The 19274-nt window shown below is 41.9% G+C and overlaps 2 protein-coding genes across 3 annotated transcripts; both read right to left on the bottom strand.

Annotated features, from left to right (window-relative positions):
• Positions 1-617: 617 nt before the first annotated feature.
• On the bottom strand, positions 618-4492 carry LOC308404041 (beta-1,3-galactosyl-O-glycosyl-glycoprotein beta-1,6-N-acetylglucosaminyltransferase-like). Its single transcript, XM_080893878.1, has 4 exons — positions 3239-4492; positions 3042-3135; positions 2533-2937; positions 618-2413 (listed from the first exon to the last, which is right to left on the bottom strand). Exons 1-4 carry the CDS (start codon positions 3544-3546, stop codon positions 1928-1930), a joined length of 1293 nt encoding a protein of 430 aa, XP_080750004.1. The 5' UTR covers positions 3547-4492; the 3' UTR covers positions 618-1927.
• A 138-nt stretch (positions 4493-4630) lies between these two features.
• On the bottom strand, positions 4631-18730 carry LOC308403656 (uncharacterized protein). 2 transcript variants are annotated; one of them, XM_080893278.1, is made up of 2 exons: positions 16613-18730; positions 4631-7903 (listed from the first exon to the last, which is right to left on the bottom strand). In XM_080893278.1, the coding sequence occupies exons 1-2, from the start codon at positions 18234-18236 to the stop codon at positions 7866-7868; spliced, it is 1662 nt and encodes a 553-aa protein (XP_080749404.1). In that variant the 5' UTR covers positions 18237-18730; the 3' UTR covers positions 4631-7865. The 2 variants fall into 2 exon arrangements, 1 of the variants encoding a protein (XP_080749404.1); XR_013972944.1 differs by lacking the exon at positions 4631-7903 and adding an exon at positions 13977-14743 and having other exon boundaries at positions 15126-18729.
• Between the last annotated feature and the right edge of the window lie 544 nt (positions 18731-19274).

Genomic DNA, 19274 nt, shown 5'->3' with positions numbered 1-19274 from the left:
TGGAATGTTCTACCACCCCCTCTTTTCAGAAGTTTCTTATTGTTAAAAGGAAATGTTTTCTTCCCACTGTTTTTATCTATGTGAGCCACATGGCTTACAATTTTTAATCAGATTCATCACAGGGTTATTGTGGATTAATTTTGATTAATCAGGATTAAATATCATTCATTTTTATTCTATATTAATCGCATTTTATTTTGCATGAGCAAACAGAAAATGGGAGAATATACGCACTTAACATTTTTATTGAACATCTTGAACATTCATGTTAACAAAAGACTCTGTAAACATTTATGCTCTGCGCATTTATATGGACAGAACCCAGAGTGTCAGATAAAGTGACCAGCTGTTCGTGTCTTGGGCTCAACCACACATGGGAAAGCCTGTGTCTAAACAGCGCCTCTCCCATTGGATAGTAGGAACAATTGCCCTGCCTATAGTAGCAGGGGCCTTCAGCCTCCTGCTGGCTTGCGTGCGCATTCCACTAGAAGTCTGGCGACCTCATGGGCTCTCTTTAGGGGAGTTTCTATTCAGGAGGTGTGTGCAGCTGCATGCTGGGCCTCACCTCACACATTTGCTAGGTTTTACAGGTTAGATGTAACAGCACCTAACCTAGCGCATTCAGTCCTCAGTGCAGGTTCTTCCCAGGTGGGAGCTTCTCCCCTGTGAAGTGATGTTGGGGACAGTTGTCTTCTTAACAGGCATGTCTGGCAATCCGGGAGTCAGTATTTCTCCGATAGTGAGACACAAAACAAATGCTATGAAAGTGAACTTAACCCTTTAAGACCTACCACAGAACCAAGTCTACCAGAGCTTAAATTATATTTTTACATGCTGTAGTGCCATTTTTGGGAGCATTTCAAGTTGATATACATCAATACAACCATTATAGCCCAAATTTTAATAATATGTCTGCATTAAGTGCATAGTAATTACATAAATTGCAAAAAAGTGCAATAAACTACAAAAAAAATTTAAAATCGTTTTTGTTTTTTTAACATATATTTCTAGTTAGAGAAATTTAAGAGGCTTATCCCTCAAAACTGTAAATACAAAAAAGTTGCACAAAATAGTTTCCCACCACAGGAAATTTATTTTAAGTGTCTTCATAGTTTTTATTTTTGAAATACACCAATTTTTATATACTGCAGGAAAAACGAAAATAAACATTATAATGCAAATTTGCAAAAAAAACCAGCATGTGGATCAAAACAAACTATTTCCAGCAGTGCAATATGAGTACTAAGCATCCCAGAAACAACACAGAAAGTCATAAACTCAAACATAACTTTTAAAAACACCAGTATAAACTTATGATTTGAATTTCAAACACATAGGCTTTTGCAGGGTGAGGTCTATAAATACTCTATAGGCTCTTCTTGTTCGTGTGTTTCTTTTATTTATGTATTTCTATTAGTGCTATTTCTGCTATTACAGTGTATGTGTAATATGACAATGTTTAAAATGCAGGAGAGAAAAAAAAGAAGGAAAAGAAATGAACAGGGGAGAAAATAGACAAAAATATAAAAGGATAGACCACAAATAGAAAAGTGTGATGGATTGTCAACTGCTGCACATGTAAGGAAAAAAAACATACAGCACCTGAAACAGGAAAAAAAAAAGTGAAAAAGGATAGATACACAAATCAACAAATCCTGTTATGTGTAAGTGTTTTTGTATGTATAAATCACAATAACAATCCCCAGCAGCCGACGGAGATAGGGGCAGCCAACCCCATTTATCCTCAACTCAGGAAAGCACTGACACCACATTTAAAGCAACAGATATAAAGAAACTGTTGTACATTCCTAAAATCTCCTCAACACCTATAACACATCTTTGACAATCATGACCCAACACTACCGAAGAATCTGTTTATAGTTTATCTTTTAGTATTGTCTTTCATAATAATTAATAAACACTTCACCTAAACTAACTCAGTCAGTGCCTTGTATCTCAGATATTTCTCCAAGCAGTAGATAGCAATGAGATCTCTGTCTGCATCAAACTTATTGGCAAAAAGGTGATGCTGTTCAGTCAACCACTGCAGGTCTCCAGCACCATACACACATATTGATCTGACATGGTGGCCTTTACATTCTGGGTATACTGCTTGCAGAGAACCCTCTGACCCCTCGTGCCACTGCCACTTCACCATCCGTGCAATTGCATTCATGTCTGTCATGCCAAATTTACTGTTGGGCCATGTTGAACCAGGAACACCAGGCATTCGTTGTATTGTTGCCCACAGAAACTCATCAGGACTGTAGGTGTCTTTGGCCCACTCAATGAGGGCCTGTATTCGCTTGTCTTCCAACACACTGCGAATGTAACCTCGGTTGACCACAATGTAGGCATTTCCTGATAGTATAGGGAGATTGAAGGGAGTTGGATCCTTTGTTTTTCCTATTGGCTGGGACAATTGAAAGGTTAACATGATGGGGAGTCAGTCTGAGTTGAAGGTTTTTAGAATAGCAAAGAGAATTGATAATAGCTACATCATACATTATAAAAAATATCCAAAAGAAGTACCTGCATTTTTCCATCAACTACTTGGTAAACATTCATCACCCTCTTCTTCTTTCCTTGAGACATTTCTTCCGACTCCAAACTGTTACCTCCTTTTAGTGAACGCAAAGCTTGCACAATTTCCAAATTAGTTTTTAGAGGGAAATCCTGACCACAGAGGTTGATGAAGTATTTCCATGTTGTACTGGTGTTATAGAGATCAGCCATGCAGTTAAGATCAGCCTGTACACGTGTCCATCCAGCGTAGACCACATCCACAGTCTTGCTGACCATGAACACATTTGGGAAACAGGAAGTAATGGCATTGATGGCAGCAAAGACTGAGGCCTGTGTTTTTTTGTCCACATGGACGCAATAAATATTTTGAGGTGCGTAGATAGCTCGCAGTAGTCGTTCAAAGCTATGAACCTATGAATAAAAAGAATTTAATTGAATGTATCAATTAGTAATTTAAAATTTTTTACACCTGCTGCTGAGCTTTTCAGTAAACTTTGAATATAGAAAATACCTACCTTGTGATGGACAACCATAGAGTAAGCTAGTGGAAAGTCCTCTTCTTCCTTGCTTAATGGGAAAGTTATATATTTCCTCCTCATCTTGAATTCACTGTAAATTCAGAATTTTGAAGACGCAATGTTGCTTTTAAATTCCATATATTTAAATCGTTACTAAGAGGTAATTAGTGAAACCTGTGATTTAAAGCACAAACCTGCAGTCTTTGGTTGCATTGATATAATACTCATCAGGAATCTGAGTACTCTTCTGAAAGTCTTTGGTGATGGTCAGTAATTTGGCTTGCTGTATTTCATCCTTCTCTCCCTGCAGGATTGCTGAGCAGTTGCAAACTTTCTCTGGGCTCTCATCATCATCGGTATACTCTAGCCATTGATACCTGAGGATGTAGGCAGCACTTCTGCCTGTTTTCAATTGACTAAGTAGGATAAACATCCACAGTGATCCCAGTACAGCAATGAACTGCAATAATTGTAGCCGCCAGCCTCGTTTTGGAAACCACATTATTTACAGTAATCAAATCTCGAATATAATAAAATTAAAGTGTGTGAGAGCTGCTAAAATGTCTGACAGACACTTCTGGTGCCATAAAATAATAATGAACAATATTTAATAATGCATAGATAAGTTTACTTTCACGAAGGTATGCTGGTTAGTCTGTCCATCACTGCACCTGGAACGATGAGAGAACATGAGTTAGTAGGAAAGAAATATATGTTTTGTTTTGGAGGAAAGAAGGCTCAGGGTTTAAGTAGTCATCATCATGGGCTCATCCGATTAGAATGAGAATAAGCAGTCATCAATCATTTGCAGGTTTTGTCGTTTTATTGAATAATGGGTAAAGGAAAGACACACATGGACTGCTATCTCTCAGCTGCCGCCCCATGTGGGAGTGAGGAAAGAGTGAGCTGCAGGTGAGTGCAGTCCTTAAGGCCAAGCACCAGACCCAATCAAAGGTGAGGAAAGAAACAAGGTGCATCTGGTGAAGTGAATGTGCTGAAAGGTGAGCCTTTACAACATGTTTGTTTTGGGGTTTTTTGTTGCTTTTTTAAAATGCACCTGTAATTTTTATATTTTTGGCCATTTTAAAACATTTTAAAGTAGTAACAAGAGTAAGAAATTAGCAATCGCTAACTTTTTTTTAGCTGTAGTATCCCTATCAAATTCAAACCAACATAAAGCGATAAGAAAATCTAAATATGTTAAAGAGCACCTCTAACACTTTCTGCAAGGTCGATTTTTTTTTTTGTTTGATCTGAAATCCCTTCTGCAAACTCTGCCTTCTAAAATTTTAAGAACTTTAGAAAATAATAATGACATGTTGAAATATCAGGCAACACCATATATGTGAGAATCTCTGTAGTTTTAACACCATAAAACTCTCTAGACTTATTTGTTCTATCAATCAATCAATCAATCAATCAATCAATCAGTCTTTATTTATAAAGCACTTTTCATACAAAAAATGTAGCACAAAGTGCTTTACATAGTTAAAAGCAGCCCACCCCACCCTCCAACTCACTCCCCACACTCTCATTAACATAAATGATGTGAATACACACATATCCCCCCCCCCCCCCCCCCCCCCCCAAACTGTTACACCCCATGCACAGCTGGTACAAGTACGGCACCAAAGAGCGACGTCTTCCCTCATGTGATACCAATAGAATCGGGTTCGTAGTCTGGCCACAGTCCTCTCGACACCAAAATGTCCACCCACTGGCCCTTCGTGCATCTGGCCCATCACTTCTGGTTGTAGCTTGCGTGGCAGTACGATTTGGGGATAGAACTGGGTCTCGTCAAGGCAGTAGAAGCGACGGACCAGAACTCCATCTCTGAAGTAGAGCCGATTCCATTGAGCCCAGTATGTCTTAGTGGCTGGGCTGCATGGTGAAACGATAGTCCATGGGGGGCGCTCACTGCTGGCCTCCATCCAGGCGCGTATGGGTGCAATGTCTGCATCAGCGTCCTGGGCTTGGCTCAGCTCCCCCATGGTCCAGCCATGAAACAGAGAAGCAGTATCAAGGGTTTTAGCCACATATACTTTCTCAGTCAGCTTTACAGTGTGTGTATTAGTGGACATGTTCTGGTGTGATATGTCTGTTCTAGTGTGAATTGTCTGTTCTGAGATGTCTGTGTTGATAGGAGTGTTTTGACATAAAATGTCTGACTTTGTAAGAGCAGTTTGGTCTAAAGTCTTTGTTTCTGGTGTGGTGGTGTTATGACTTACCCCCACTAGACACACCGCTGTAGTAGCCGGTTGTCCCTCCACCCTCACCGGACTCAGCAACAGGGAGCTGGTGTCAGAGTCCAACTCGCATTGAACTGCCTGATGACTGGCCCCCCCGAGATGCTTGGGGGGGTCCTGCACTCTGCATGGACAGGACTGGCGACAGGGTCTTCTGGAGAGGCTATCAGCATTGGTGTGCACTCGACCTGGACGGTGGATGATCTCAAAGTTGTACTCGGCAAGCTTCTCGAGCCATCGAGCTAATTGTGTCATGGTCCTGGGTCGGTGACCCAGCGCTTTAAGTTTATTATTAGCATTTTCCAATTTATTATCATGATTATTATTATTGTTTGAGTTCTACGTGTTATATTCGGTCTGCGTCTGTATCTGTCTGTCTATGGTGTCACCCCGTCTGTTTGTGAATCTGTCTGTTTAGTTCAATGTCTTGTCTGGTTCCATGTGTCTGAGTTTCCTGTTTTATTGTGAAGGTCTGTGTCGTATGTGAGTGTGCTCAGTTTACGTTTCCCCTGTCTCGTCAGCTGTGATTTCTCCCAGGTGTGTTCCCCTCCTGTCTCTTATTCCTTGATTACTGCCATCTGTGTATTTAAGCCCTGTGTTTCTCTGTGTCAGTGTCACGTCGTACCCTCAGATTATGCCTGTGTGTTTCTGTTCTCCATATTCCGTGTTCACTTCAGGTTTTGTTTTTGTACCAGCAATAAAGCTGAGGTTTTGAGTTTCACGTTTGTGTCTGAGTCCTGCGTTTGGATCCTCCTCTCCGCCTGCCCGCACACAGAGCCCTGACAAATTGTCCCTCTGGCTCTTTCATTTTTGTTAGCCACCGTAGACTGCTATGGTCTGTGCGCACTTTGAAAGGCCGTCCAAGGAGATACTGGCGAAAGTGGGACGTGAAATCCACGACGGCTAGTAGTTCACGTCGTGTGGTGCAGTAGTTTTGTTCAGTTCTTGATAGCTTACGACTGCCATATGCCAGCACACGTTCCACGCCCTGTTGCATCTGTGACAGCACCGCGCCGATGCCAGTGTCGCTGGCATCAGTGTCTAGTGTCATTTCTCCATGGTCAAGTGGATAGCCAAGAACAGGGGCAGAGGTGAGTCGACACTTCAGCTTGTCGAAAGCTGCTTGGTGCTCAGCATGCCACTGAAAATGTGCATTCTTCTTGGTCAGGTTGTGCAGGGGTTCGGCTATAGAGGCAAAATCTTTCACAAACCGGCGGTAATATGAGGCCAGGCCGATGAAGCGTCTGACCTCCTGGATGGACGTAGGTGTGGGCCACGTCTGAACTTTTTGAACTTTGCTGGGGTCGGTAGCCACACCATGCTCGGATACCACATGGCCAAGATAAGCAACTTCGCGGCGAAAGAGGCAGCATTTGGCAGGTTTCAGTTTCAAGTTAGCTTGTTGAAGTCTATAGAATACCTGGCCAAGCCGTTGCAGCATCCCCGACACGTCCTTAGCCAGCACGATGATGTCGTCCAAGTAGACCAGGCAGGTCTCCCACTGCATGCCAGCCAGGACGCGGTCCATCAGCCGCTGGAACGTTGCCGGGGCATTGCATAGTCCAAATGGCATGACGTTCCACTCAAAGAGGCCTGTCCTAGTGCAGAAAGTGGCGGCCCTGCGTGCTCTAGGCGTCAGCTCAACCTGCCAGTAGCCTGATGCGAGGTCTAATGTGCTGAACCATCTGGCAGTTGAGAGTGTGTCCAGCGTGTCCTGGATGCGGGGCAGCGGGTAGGCGTCTGTTATGGTGCGGTCGTTGAGAGCCCTGTAGTCAATGCAGAGACGGTATGTCCCATCTTTCTTACGCACCATAACGATGGGCGAGGCCCAGCTGCTGCAGCTGCGTTGGGCGAGACCGCTCTGTAGACTGTCGTAGATCTGCTGATCAGCATTTTGCTGCTTTTCCCCTGCCATTCTTCGCGGATTTTGTTTGACTGGGGCACCAGGACGGGTTATGATGTCATGCTGCACAAGGCTGGTTCGGCCCAGGTCAGCAGGCCCTGTAGAAAACACATGTCCATAAGTGCAAAGCAAGCGTTTCAGTTGGAGCTGTTCATAGTCATTGAGGTCTGTGGAGCTCTGGGCATAGAGCTCCTGCAGGTGCAGAGGAACCACAGGAGGGCTGGTCAGAGAGTCTGCAGCTGGGGAGACCATGGAGGGTTCCACGGCCTCAGCTGGCTGGAGGAGCCCGGCAATGGATCCCGCCTTAATTGTTACTGCTTTATTGCCAAGGTTAAAAAGGCGAAGTGGGACAGCTTTAGAAGGCTGTGCGTTGACTAGGACTCTGGCGATAAGTACTTTGTGCTTCTCAACAAAACCTTTGGTGGGACTAAGCATCATGTCACCTCGAGCTGCTGCACCAGGATGCACATTGCTCTTGCCCCCGGTTCCACCACCACAGTTCTAGCTATTCTCACTGCGTGTGACTTTGTACTGGCTTCGGTTTGGTAGTAGAGTACCTCTTCACCGAAAAGGATGATGCGGCGTTTGCCAAAATCAAGACGTGCTTCAGCTTGAGTGAGGAAGGGATGCCCAAGCAGCACCTCATTTCCTGCTATATCTGCCACCAAGAAATCAACATCCACCTGTCGATTGTTGATATTGACAGGTATCTGGAGAGAGTGATATTATACCCCTTATGTCAAACTGAGTGATTTATGGCCCCCCTAATTGATTTATGACCCCTAATAAATTATTCATGAGCTCCGGAAGTAGGAAGTAATTAAGTAATAAAAATATGATATTCATAAAAATATGATATTCATAAAAATATGATATTCATAAAAATATAATTGATTATTTAGAAAGTTTCTTATATATCAAAATAGCATTCTTTTATTTCTTTAAGCAATTAAATTTTTATTTTATTTTTTTATGCTCAAAAAACACCATCTGGTGGCGGGTCAGTGTGTGTGTGTGCGCGCGCCCGCGCGCGCCCGAGGCTGTGTGTCTGGGCGCGCGGGGGCGCGCCCGTGTCTCCGGACCGTGCTCTCTCGGGCTGTGTGCTCATGTGTTTAAAAATGTATTAAACCATATTAAAATTGTTTAGTTAAACTTGTGCTTTTGTAACGTTCAGTATGGCCACAAACACATGCTGCATGCCTTGGGGGAAAACTTTATTTCGATTTATATGCATTTGTAGATTTAGAATAAAACTCATACTCAGAAAAAACTCGCGATCCCCTAACCCTAACCCTCCTTAGATACATAAGCAGGGAAAACTCCTTAAAAAACCCTCCGCGTTTTCTCCAAAACCCTACAATAACTTGTTAGGGTGCCCCCTCTATTCCCAAAACCTTATATTCGATAACAGGGGAAATCCTGAAAAAATCCTTAGTCTTTTTTCTCAAATTCAGCGCCCCGCGGCTCCCTTCATGCTCAGCCAAACAAAGCCAAAACTCCTTTAAAAAAACATTTCTCCGCGATTTCTCCAAAACCCTAGAATAACTTGTTAGCTACCCCTCTATTCCCAAAACCTTATATTCGATAACAGGGAAAATCCTTAGTCTTTTTTCTCAAATTCAGCGCCCCGCGGCTCCCTTCATGCTCAGCCAAACAAAGCCAAAACTCCTTTTAAAAAATTCTCCGCGATTTCTCCAAAACCCTAGAATAACTTGTTAGCTACCCCTCTATTCCCAAAAAAAAAGCGCTATAATCCAAAAACATTGGGAAAGCTCCTCTTACTAGCAAGCTCTAAAATTCAACCCACACTCTAAGTTCTACCTCGCTCTTAATCTCCGATCCACAACTTCTTGCAGAGCACAATTTTTTCCTGCTTGTTCGCTCCCCGCTCTGCTCACCCTCTGCCCCAGCGATGGCAGTCCCTCACCAAGCTTGATTTCTGTTCTTTGTCTTGATTAAAGAATGGTAGCTACCGCTCATCGCTTGTCTGCAGGCTTTATTAAACGGAAAACTTCCACAACAACCTCTAAATAGTGGTTTATGGCTTTTTGTCACCTGCAACACCATGTAACACTTGGATGTTAGATTCTTTTACCAGTCAGTGTTGTTAGCCCCAACCCCCAGGCTCCAGCTGTCTGAGCTCTAACCCTGGCTGCCAAATGTCCCCCTGAGGCCTTTAAGATAAGATAAGATAACCTTTATTAGTCCCACACGTGGGAAATTTGTTTTGTCACAGCAGGAAGTGGACAGTGCAAAAGTTATGACGCAAAAATTAGAATACAATAAGAATAAATACAGTACACAACTGTACAGAATAGAATAAAATAATATACTATATACAGTAGAATAAAATAGAATAAAAATTTTTGGGTTACTTTGAAGTGAAGAAAGTTAACTTGTTTAGAACTGTGATCAAGGATAACACGTAAAACGTTGAACGTTTCAATATAAAAAGTGTACAAACTCCAGAAAAGTGGCAACTGAGGTGGCAAAATTGCAGGCAATTTTCACTTAAGTAGAAGTACAGCTGCTAGTGTCAAAAACACTCGAGTAAAAGCTTGATAAAGTATCGGGTCAGAAATGTGCGCAAATTGAGGAAGTCAAAGTAGTAACCTAACTGAACCTTGTGCTATAATAAAAAAATAAAAAAATATTAGTAGATAGGACTACAAACTTAGTCTGGTGGTAAAATATACCAGCTGATAAAGTGAACTTCAAAACCAGAACAGAAAGATAAAGTTGCAAAATAAAAGATTAAGGATTGTGTTTTTATAGCATGTAGTAAACTATCCCCTTTTTCTAACACAGAGTTTGTATGAAGTTCACTTTATCAGCTGAAAATATTAAAGCCAGAACTTACAAGATCAAAAACCTTTTACTTCATGTACAGGGTTTCCAAAAAAGTTTTATTTCAGGTATATAAACCATTACATTTGATTCAAGTAAAACAAATAATTACATTGATTCTTGTAAAGTTTTTCCAAGAAAGTTTTATTTGATGTAACGGGTTTCCAAAAAAAAGTTTTATTTCAGGTATATAAACCAATACATTTGATTCAAGTAAAACAAATAATTACATTGATTCTTGTAAAGAGTTTCCAAAAAAAGGTTTTGACTGGCAACAACGCTCACCTGCTAAATCCAACAGAACACCACTGGGACATTATGTTTCACTCCATCTGACTGTGCAGGAGCTCAGTGTTGGGTATGGTAAATGGTCTGTTTCATATTTAGTGCTTTTAGACTCTTCCTGGTTGTTGATGAGACTTTGCAGAAAGCAGCTTCACCTCTGATCACACACACACACACACACACACACTCACTCACTCACTCACTCACTCACTCACTCACTCACTCACTCACTCACTCACTCACTCAACTCCACTCACTCACCTGGAGGATCAACACTCAGGCTAATGATGCTGATGTGGTTATTGCTCTGGGGATTTAGCAGGTGAGCTAAATCATGTGTAACATGTGAATTTCCTGAGTGTGGCATTAATAAAGTCTGTGTCTATGTCAAAGCTGACGTTTAAATTCCTTTTTAAATTTACCAACATTTCTGATTTGCGGTTAAGACTGTGACATGTTTTCACCATTTGAAAGCCAGAAGAGTGATCACTCTTGAAGCCTGGTTGCTGCAGAATACTAGGACTACTAGTACTAGTTCTAGTACTACTGCTACTCCACAAAGCACATTGTTCAGGAATTTCACAAATTTGCTTACGTCTAATGTGTTGGCTTACAGGTAAACTTGTTTTGCAGGTGGATAGGATGAAAACTTCCAGCATCACATAATGTTTTCCGATCAGTAGGTTTGGAGTAAAAAAGAACTGGACATATATTTGTCTTCTTTGGGCTACTTTTATGTCAAGAAAGTTAACTTATTTAGAACTGTGATCAAGGATAACACATAAACCCTTGCAAATGTGATGGTAAAAGAGTCTAACATCTAGGTGTTACATGGTGTTGCAGGTGATAAAGATCCATAAACTACTTCCATTTGTTTAGAGGTGATTGCCAGTTTTGTTGGGATTTTTAGAGATACAGAGATCCTGTTCTGCTTTACTTTAAAAAAAAAAAGGATTTTCAGAGCTGTTGATATATTAATCAGTGTTCATAGAAACATGGATCAACCATGTTTTGACAGTGAGAGTGTTACATTGTGACAGTTTCCATAAAAGTCTGCAAATTCTCTGAACAGGTAGCCATGAAGCAGCCATTTTTTTTTAAGATTAATTAAACTTAATATTATTTGTATGGCCATATCACAACAACAGCATAGCCTTAAACCAGGTTTGGAGTAAAGAGAACTGGAAATATAGTTTCTTTTTTGGGTTACTTTGAAGTGAAGAAAGTTAACTTGTTTAGAACTGTGATCAAGGATAACACGTAAAGCGTTGAACGTTTCAATATAAAAAGTGTACAAACTCCAGAAAAGTGGCAACTGAGGTGGCAAAATTGCAGGCAATTTTCACTTAAGTAGAAGTACAGCTGCTAGTGTCAAAAACACTCGAGTAAAAGCTTGATAAAGTATCGGGTCAGAAATGTGCTCAAATTGAGGAAGTCAAAGTAGTAACCTAACTGAACCTTGTGCTATAATAAAAAAATAAAATAATATTAGTAGATAGGACTACAAACTTAGTCTGGTGGTAAAAGGCACAAAGGCCTCAGGGGGACATTTGGCAGCCAGGGTTAGAGCTCAGACACCTGGAGCCTGGGGGTTGGGGCTAACAACACTGACTGGTAAAAGAATCTAACATCCAAGTGTTACATGGTGTTGCAGGTGACAAAAAGCCATAAACCACTGTTTAGAGGTTGTTGTGGAAGTTTTCCGTTTAATAAAGCCTGCAGACAAGCGATGAGCGGTAGCTAACATTCTTTAATCAAGACAAAGAACAGAAATCGAGCTTGGTGAGGGACTGCCATCGCTGGGGCAGAGGGTGAGCAGAGTCTCTCACTGAGCCTAGCATGGCTCTCAGTTTTGTCTTTCCCGCAAAGAAAGTTTCACACTGCCTTGCTATCTTTTACAGTGGAGAAAAGACAAAAAGACTCTTCCTGTGGAGTTGTCTGCTTCCCCCCAACTTCCTTACCAGACCCCACTATCTGTTAAACTGTTTAAATGGAGTGTGAGGCAGACATGCTAAAACAGTGACCTAAAAGCATTACCAATAAACAATGGGATCAATACATAAATGAAAGAAATGCAGCTGATAAAAAAGCCATAAACTACTTTCATTTGTTTAGTGGTGATTGCCAGTTTAGTTGGGTTTTTTTTGAGACACAGAGAGTGAGAGATCCTGTCCTACATTACTTTAAAAAAGAAGATATTTTCAGAGCTGTTGATATATGAAGCTCTGAGCATTGAGTGTTGCATTGTGAGAGTTTCAGTAAAAAGCCTGCAAATTATTGCATTTATACTGGAGAGCAAAGAAAAATTAAATTCTACTTGTACTATGGAAAATCAGTTTCATAAAAGCTACATAAACAGAGCTGAAGAAGACTGCGTTTGTAAAACTAGCGGTAACGTGTGAGAATTATAAGTTATAAGACTGTTTCTGCTATCGATACAATTTGTGTTGTTAATCCTAAATGATTCACGGTGACAACATCATAAGAACAAGGTCATTTTACTCCACACACACACATTTGGAAAATCACATAGTTTGACCATAAAAATTCCCAGAATAATTAGTATTTGAGATTGCTGAAGCAACATCACTAAAGAAAAATATCCTTGCATGTCACTTTCGTTTAAAAATATAAAAAATGTGAAGTTTTTTTTTTGTAAAACATAAAAACAACAAAACTTAAGACCTTAAGAATCTCCTTATGAATGTTGTGAATATCTAGATCATTGGTGTTTGGATTTGAGGGTCAACAGGGCGAACACTGAGGCTGGGTATTAGAAATACAACATGGCAACATGAGACATGTTAACTCTGAGAACACTAACATCTAGATTAAGGTGTGAGAGGTAAATACATAACAGAAGCTAAAAAGGAGTTGCTTGTCTCTAGATTAGTTAAAATAAATTGAAAATAAACTGATTTGAACACGTTTGATGCATTATACAAAAAAAGGTTCATGATATAGTTCACATGATCTAAGCAAGAGTGACTCGGAATCTCAAATGTTAAAGTACACTTACTGATTGTACTTTTACTACATGAGCTAATGTAGATGCTCTAAAAGCACGCTGGCTGAAAAAGAACCACACGTTTGGAGAAACTGTGCTGTAACTTCTCATACTGTGAAGTTTTCTGACAAAAGTGAATTGAAAACTTATGCTGTACAGTTTACTAAGGGGTCCTTTGCTGGGCCATGTGCAATTACACAAAAGAACAAGTTAAATTTCACCATAACACTGACTGGAGAAAAGCCAAATTGGGATTCTAATTGACATTACAACTGAAATCAGTGCTGTGATAGTTAGTTTAAGATCACAACCTGATTTAAAACACAGTCTAACATCAACATTCTTGCCCCTGAAAATAGGTCAGGATGGCCGAAAAATGTACTTTAAAAATGAGATTTTCTTTTTGTTTCATTGGAACAGTAAAGTACCATTACAAAGAAATGAGTACACCTTTGTAGATATCACTGATATGGAGTTTTTCATGTTTTACATACAGACTTTCTCATTTAAACCATGGTGACTTAAAAGTTTAGCAGCAAGACACTTGTTTCCTTTGTTCCATCAAACATTTCTTTCAGCCATCTGTGTTTATCAGAGCGATATGTGACTAATTTTTTATTGAATCACCAGAAAGTACACAAATACAAGATTAAATATTTTATTTATTTATCAAAGATACATAATTACACATTGATACAATGAATAAGGTGTCTATAAAAATTACACATGGTGTAAGAAAAACATTATAACATACAAATAAGTGTTTTAAGATAATCTGACATACTTTAAAAGCATAAGAATAAAAGTTTTTTTTTTTAAAATCATGTTCTTTGATGATCACATTACATGTATCACATTTTTTAAAGCATAACGTAGGGTGTTCACAAAAACAGTTTTATGATTACTTTTTCCACAGTGCTTGTATGCCTCTTGCAAAACTATGTACTTATCACCATATGACATAATAACTCACGATTATGCAAGACCAGCCATGAAATGTCCGTCGCTTCATTACAATCATTTGTCCCCGCTGCTGCCCTCAGACCCAGTCTGTGGGGTAAAATTGCTTTTTTGGTGGTTCATAAAAAATATCTCAAAAAGCGATGTTAGTGAGGGGACCAGAAACACTGGGTTGCAGAGCAGTTGGTAAGGACTTGTATATTTCTGGAGAGTCTGCAAAAGCTGTCTTGCTCGTGCTCCTGATTGGATATGTGGAGCCCGGCTCTGATATCTCACTGGTGGCAGCTAAAGGTAGGCATGCCTTGGAGGCGGAGTTGGTCTCGGGCGCAATCTTTCAAACGAGCCTCACGGCATTTCAGGCAACCTCAGGCCGGAAACAACATCCGGTCACTCGCGGTCAAAATCCACGCAGAGCTGGTGTTTCGCAGGGATCAGGTTAACACATCTGGGTCTAAAAATATAAAGAAAAACAAAAAGAGTTTTAAAACACGCAAACTAGCAAAATATCAAAGGAGCATAACATAACAATAACAAGATGATATGAGATACCCGATGAGGCCATGATAGGTGATGTAGACATGTAATGTATAAACCTTTACGGGAGTTAAAAGTGGAGCTTATATATATTTTAAAGTGTATTGTACGTGGGATAGGCTCCAGCGCACCGCGCGAGCCTGAGAAAAGGATAAGTGGAGGCGAATGGATGGATGGATGGTGTATTGTACCTGTTACAAACCATTGTGATATTTATTTATTTTTTTAAATGAAAGGATTGACAGAATGGTAAAAAGGAAAATGCAAAAATGTAGTTAGAGAGGAAGATTAACACTTACCGAATGATATGCGGATAAGGAAAGAGACGCAAGTTGCTGTTGAAATCGGCCGCTCCCTATGCGAACTCGCAAGCAGTCTGAGCGGCGCCAGTTGTTGATACGTCTGAAGTCAGATGTCTTCTGGGGGTTCGACGATAGTCTTAACCTCAGCGGGAGATCGTAAAATCAGACCTGGAGCCGATTGGCTAACCGGGGTGCAAAGGGAGCGGTGCAAGGGTTATGTGATTGGCAGCGGGGCGCAGTGAGGCGGAGTTGGTCTAAGGGGGGAATTTTCAAACGAGGTAAGCAGCGCATTCGGGAGCAGAGCGGGGAGCGAACAAGCAGGAAAAAATTGTACTCTGCAAGAAGTTGTGGATCGGAGATTAAGAGCGAGGTAGAACTTAGAGTGTGGGTTGAATTTTAGAGCTTGCTAGTAAGAGGAGCTTTCCCAATGTTTTTGGATTATAGCGCTTTTTTTTTTGGGAATAGAGGGGTAGCTAACAAGTTATTCTAGGGTTTTGGAGAAATCGCGGAGAATTTTTTAAAAGGAGTTTTGGCTTTGTTTGGCTGAGCATGAAGGGAGCCGCGGGGCGCTGAATTTGAGAAAAAAGACTAAGGATTTCCCCTGTTATCGAATATAAGGTTTTGGGAATAGAGGGGTAGCTAACAAGTTATTCTAGGGTTTTGGAGAAATCGCGGAGAAATGTTTTTTTAAAGGAGTTTTGGCTTTGTTTGGCTGAGCATGAAGGGAGCCGCGGGGCGCTGAATTTGAGAAAAAAGACTAAGGATTTTTTCAGGATTTCCCCTGTTATCGAATATAAGGTTTTGGGAATAGAGGGGGTACCCTAACAAGTTATTGTAGGGTTTTGGAGAAAACGCGGAGGGTTTTTTAAGGAGTTTTCCCTGCTTATGTATCTAAGGAGGGTTAGGGTTAGGGGATCGCGAGTTTTTTCTGAGTATGAGTTTTATTCTAAATCTACAAATGCATATAAATCGAAATAAAGTTTTCCCCCAAGGCATGCAGCATGTGTTTGTGGCCATACTGAACGTTACAAAAGCACAAGTTTAACTAAACAATTTTAATATGGTTTAATACATTTTTAAACACATGAGCACGCAGCCCGAGAGAGCACGGTCCGGAGACACGGGCGCGCCCCCGCGCGCCCAGACACACAGCCTCGGGCGGGCGCGCGCACACACACACACTGACCCGCCACCAGATGGCGTTTTTTGAGCATAAAAAAATAAAAAAAAATTTAATTGCTTAAAGAAATAAAAGAATGCTATTTTGATATATAAGAAACTTTCTAAATAATCAATTATATTTTTATGAATATCATATTTTTATGAATATCATAATTTTATGAGTATCATATTTTTATTACTTAATTACTTCCTACTTCCGGAGCTCATGAATAATTTATTAGGGGTCATAAATCAATTAGGGGGGCCATAAATCACTCAGTTTGACATAAGGGGTATAATATCACTCTCTATCTGGGCTTCACCTAGCACCGGCACGTCCCCAGGTCCCACACCAAGCAAGGTCTCAACAACTGAGGGCTGTAGTGGTGGTCTCACGTCTGGGTGGATGGAGTTGTAGTAGGGCAGCGGCAGCACGCTCCTCCGGGCTCCACTGTCCAAAACAGCACATACCTCCACTTCGTAGAGGCGCATGGGGATACTCATTTCTTGGCTTTGGCACTTAAGGTGGAGCACAGTGGGTTTTGGGCTGTCCCAAGGGCTACTGTTCAATGTTAAGGCCTTGGTGGTTTTGTGAGGGGAAGGGCACTGCTTTTGGACATGGCCCCAACCTTGACAGTTATGGCAGCGAACCCCACTCCTTTTAAAGTTTCTGTGATTGTTCGGTGTTGTCGAGGGTGTGTGTGGGGCAAAACGATTCGGTGAGGGGCTAGCTGCAGGTGCATGCTCAGCAACAGTCTCATCTCTGTCTTTTTCTCTGACGACGGCAGCTCGGGGCCGGCGTTCAGCTGCGTTACGGGCTCCTTGCTGCATGGCACTGGTTACATAAGATGCAGCCCTTTTAGTGGTTTCGTGTCGGTGGGCTATTTCGTATGCACAGGCAAGTGTGGCTGGGTGCCTCTCTAGCAACTTCTGTACTATTTCTGCATCACCCAGCCCATTGGTGAAAACTTCAACAGCTATAGAGTCTTGTTCAATCTCTGCTCTATTACCATATGCAACAGCCACTTTCCCATAAATGTCATCTCTGAAAACATGCAGGGCCTCACCAGGTTTACGCACTCGCTGCCTCAGTTCTACAGCAACAGCAGCTGCATGGTCAGAAGAAGGGCCATATGCAGTTTCCAGTTCGTCCACCAGGCGGCGGTAATCCCATTTGGATGAGCGGGGATTTCTGTGGATAATGGCCCCTGCTGCTCCAACTAGGCAGAATTTAAGCTGAGTTGTCATTGTTTTTTCTGACCAATAGTTGGCTTCAGCGCAGCTCTCAAACCTGTGCAGAAATTCCTTCCACGGTGTGGTGCCGTCATATTGGCCCGGACGTAGGGTGGGGACTCTCTCTCTAGTGTCACCGTCCTCTTCACTGTCAGATGGGGGCTGACGGGGCACACAGCGGGTCTTGCCTGGTTTCGAGCGGGGTTTATGCTGTGCAGTGATTTCCCCATAGCTAATGGCTTCATTAAGGCTACTGGAAGGCATACATTGCATGGGTGTATTTAACATTGCGTTAAACTGAGCCGGTGTGCTGTGTACAAAACTGTCCATGTGAGCGGAGGAAAATGGGTTTGAGTCTGGATAGTGGATTTTCATTTGGGGAGTAGGAGCTGGATAATAGTTCATGCTGCTGCCTGTGTTTCTCTCACGGCCGTAGCTGCGGCATTCAGCATCAACGAAGGGATTCGTGCGGGAAAACTGCGGCCGGGCAGGACCATCGGGCGGCGCGAATACACACTCTCCATTAGCGTGTGTGTTAGCACAACTTTCGGCACACAGGAATGGGTTCATATGTTCACATTTAGTCACAGCTCTGTCTCTGTTAGCTTCCCTAATGCTCGCGGCACCCTCGGAGACACTGGTCAGCGATATGAACGGGTTGGAGTAATTGGTCTCAAGTCCGTACTTTTCACGAGAATGGCGAGCAGCGGCCATCGCTAGTTAGCTTAGCTACGGCTAATACACTTGTAATTACGGTCACTCGGCTCCTTTGACAACGTGAGAGGGTCCCTTCGTGGTCGCCAGTGTTAACCGTTCCTCGCCGTCAGTCCCCTGACCGTGGTCAGGAGACACGAGGGGAGATGCTTCCTCCAGGGCCGAAGTTTGTCCTCCTTCGGGGTTAACTCCCTTCACTTTTGTGGAGTAGTGAGACAGACAGAAATCAGCCGAGGCACCGGAGAGTACTGAAGAGATGAGGCTTTAATAACAGTACTGCACACTTCGGAAACACACTGCATAGCCTGTAGCCCGTTAGAACGCTGCTCCCGGTCGCCCTCTCTACCCATGACACACTTTCTCACTCTCTTTTCCCTCTTTCGCTCCCCGCGTTTCCTTCACGCGCATGCTCACACACACATCACATACACTCCTTACTGCACCCAGTCACACACAAGACAGCAATTCCCGCAACAATATGGTAAAAGCAGATCTGAGAGATAAGAAGGCCCAAGACCATTAAGACATTTAAAAACCAATAAAAGAACTTTAAAATCGATCCTGAAACACACGGGGAGCCAATGCAGCGATTCTAAAACCGGTGTAACGTGGGCCCGCCCTCTGGTTTTCGTCAGCACACGAGCTGCCGAGTTTTGCAAAAGTTGTAAAGTTGAAATATTCTTCTTAGGAAGACCAGAGAGCAGGGCATTACAGTAATCAATGCGACTGGTAATAAAAGCATGCATCAGCATCTCTGTGTTGGCCCAAGAGAGAATAGGGCGGACTCTGGCTATATTTTTTAGATGATAAAATCCAATTTTGGTTATATGTTTAATATGTGGGATAAAACCAAGCTCAGAGTCAAAAATAACACCCAGGTTTTTCACTTGTAGCGAAGGACATAGTGAAAATGCCTCTAATTTAGACAAGAGTTTCTCTCTCTGAGCCTCAGGACCGACGATTAAAACTTCAGTTTTGTCCTGGTTAAGCTGTAAAAAGTTTTCTGCCATCCAAGATCTTATATCTAAAATACAGTTA

This window comes from Rhamphochromis sp. 'chilingali' (assembly GCF_963969265.1).
Source record: "Rhamphochromis sp. 'chilingali' genome assembly, chromosome: 10".
NCBI lineage: Eukaryota > Metazoa > Chordata > Actinopteri > Cichliformes > Cichlidae > Rhamphochromis > Rhamphochromis sp. 'chilingali'.
Note: the sequence above shows the minus strand (reverse complement) of the source record. Positions and strands in the feature narration are given on the sequence as shown.

Coding starts and splice junctions, on each gene's coding strand:
- LOC308404041 (XM_080893878.1), bottom strand. CDS start 3,546: ATGTGGTTTCCAAAACGAGGCTGGCGGCTACAATTATTGCAGTTCATT. Junction 2,938..3,041: donor CTATGGTTGTCCATCACAAG/GTAGGTATTTTC, acceptor TTTTATTCATAG/GTTCATAGCTTTGAACGACT. Junction 2,414..2,532: donor TAGTTGATGGAAAAATGCAG/GTACTTCTTTTG, acceptor CAATTGTCCCAG/CCAATAGGAAAAACAAAGGA.
- LOC308403656 (XM_080893278.1), bottom strand. CDS start 18,236: ATGGCCGCTGCTCGCCATTCTCGTGAAAAGTACGGACTTGAGACCAAT. Junction 7,904..16,612: donor TGGGGACGTGCCGGTGCTAG/GTGAAGCCCAGA, acceptor CACTCTCTCCAG/ATACCTGTCAATATCAACAA.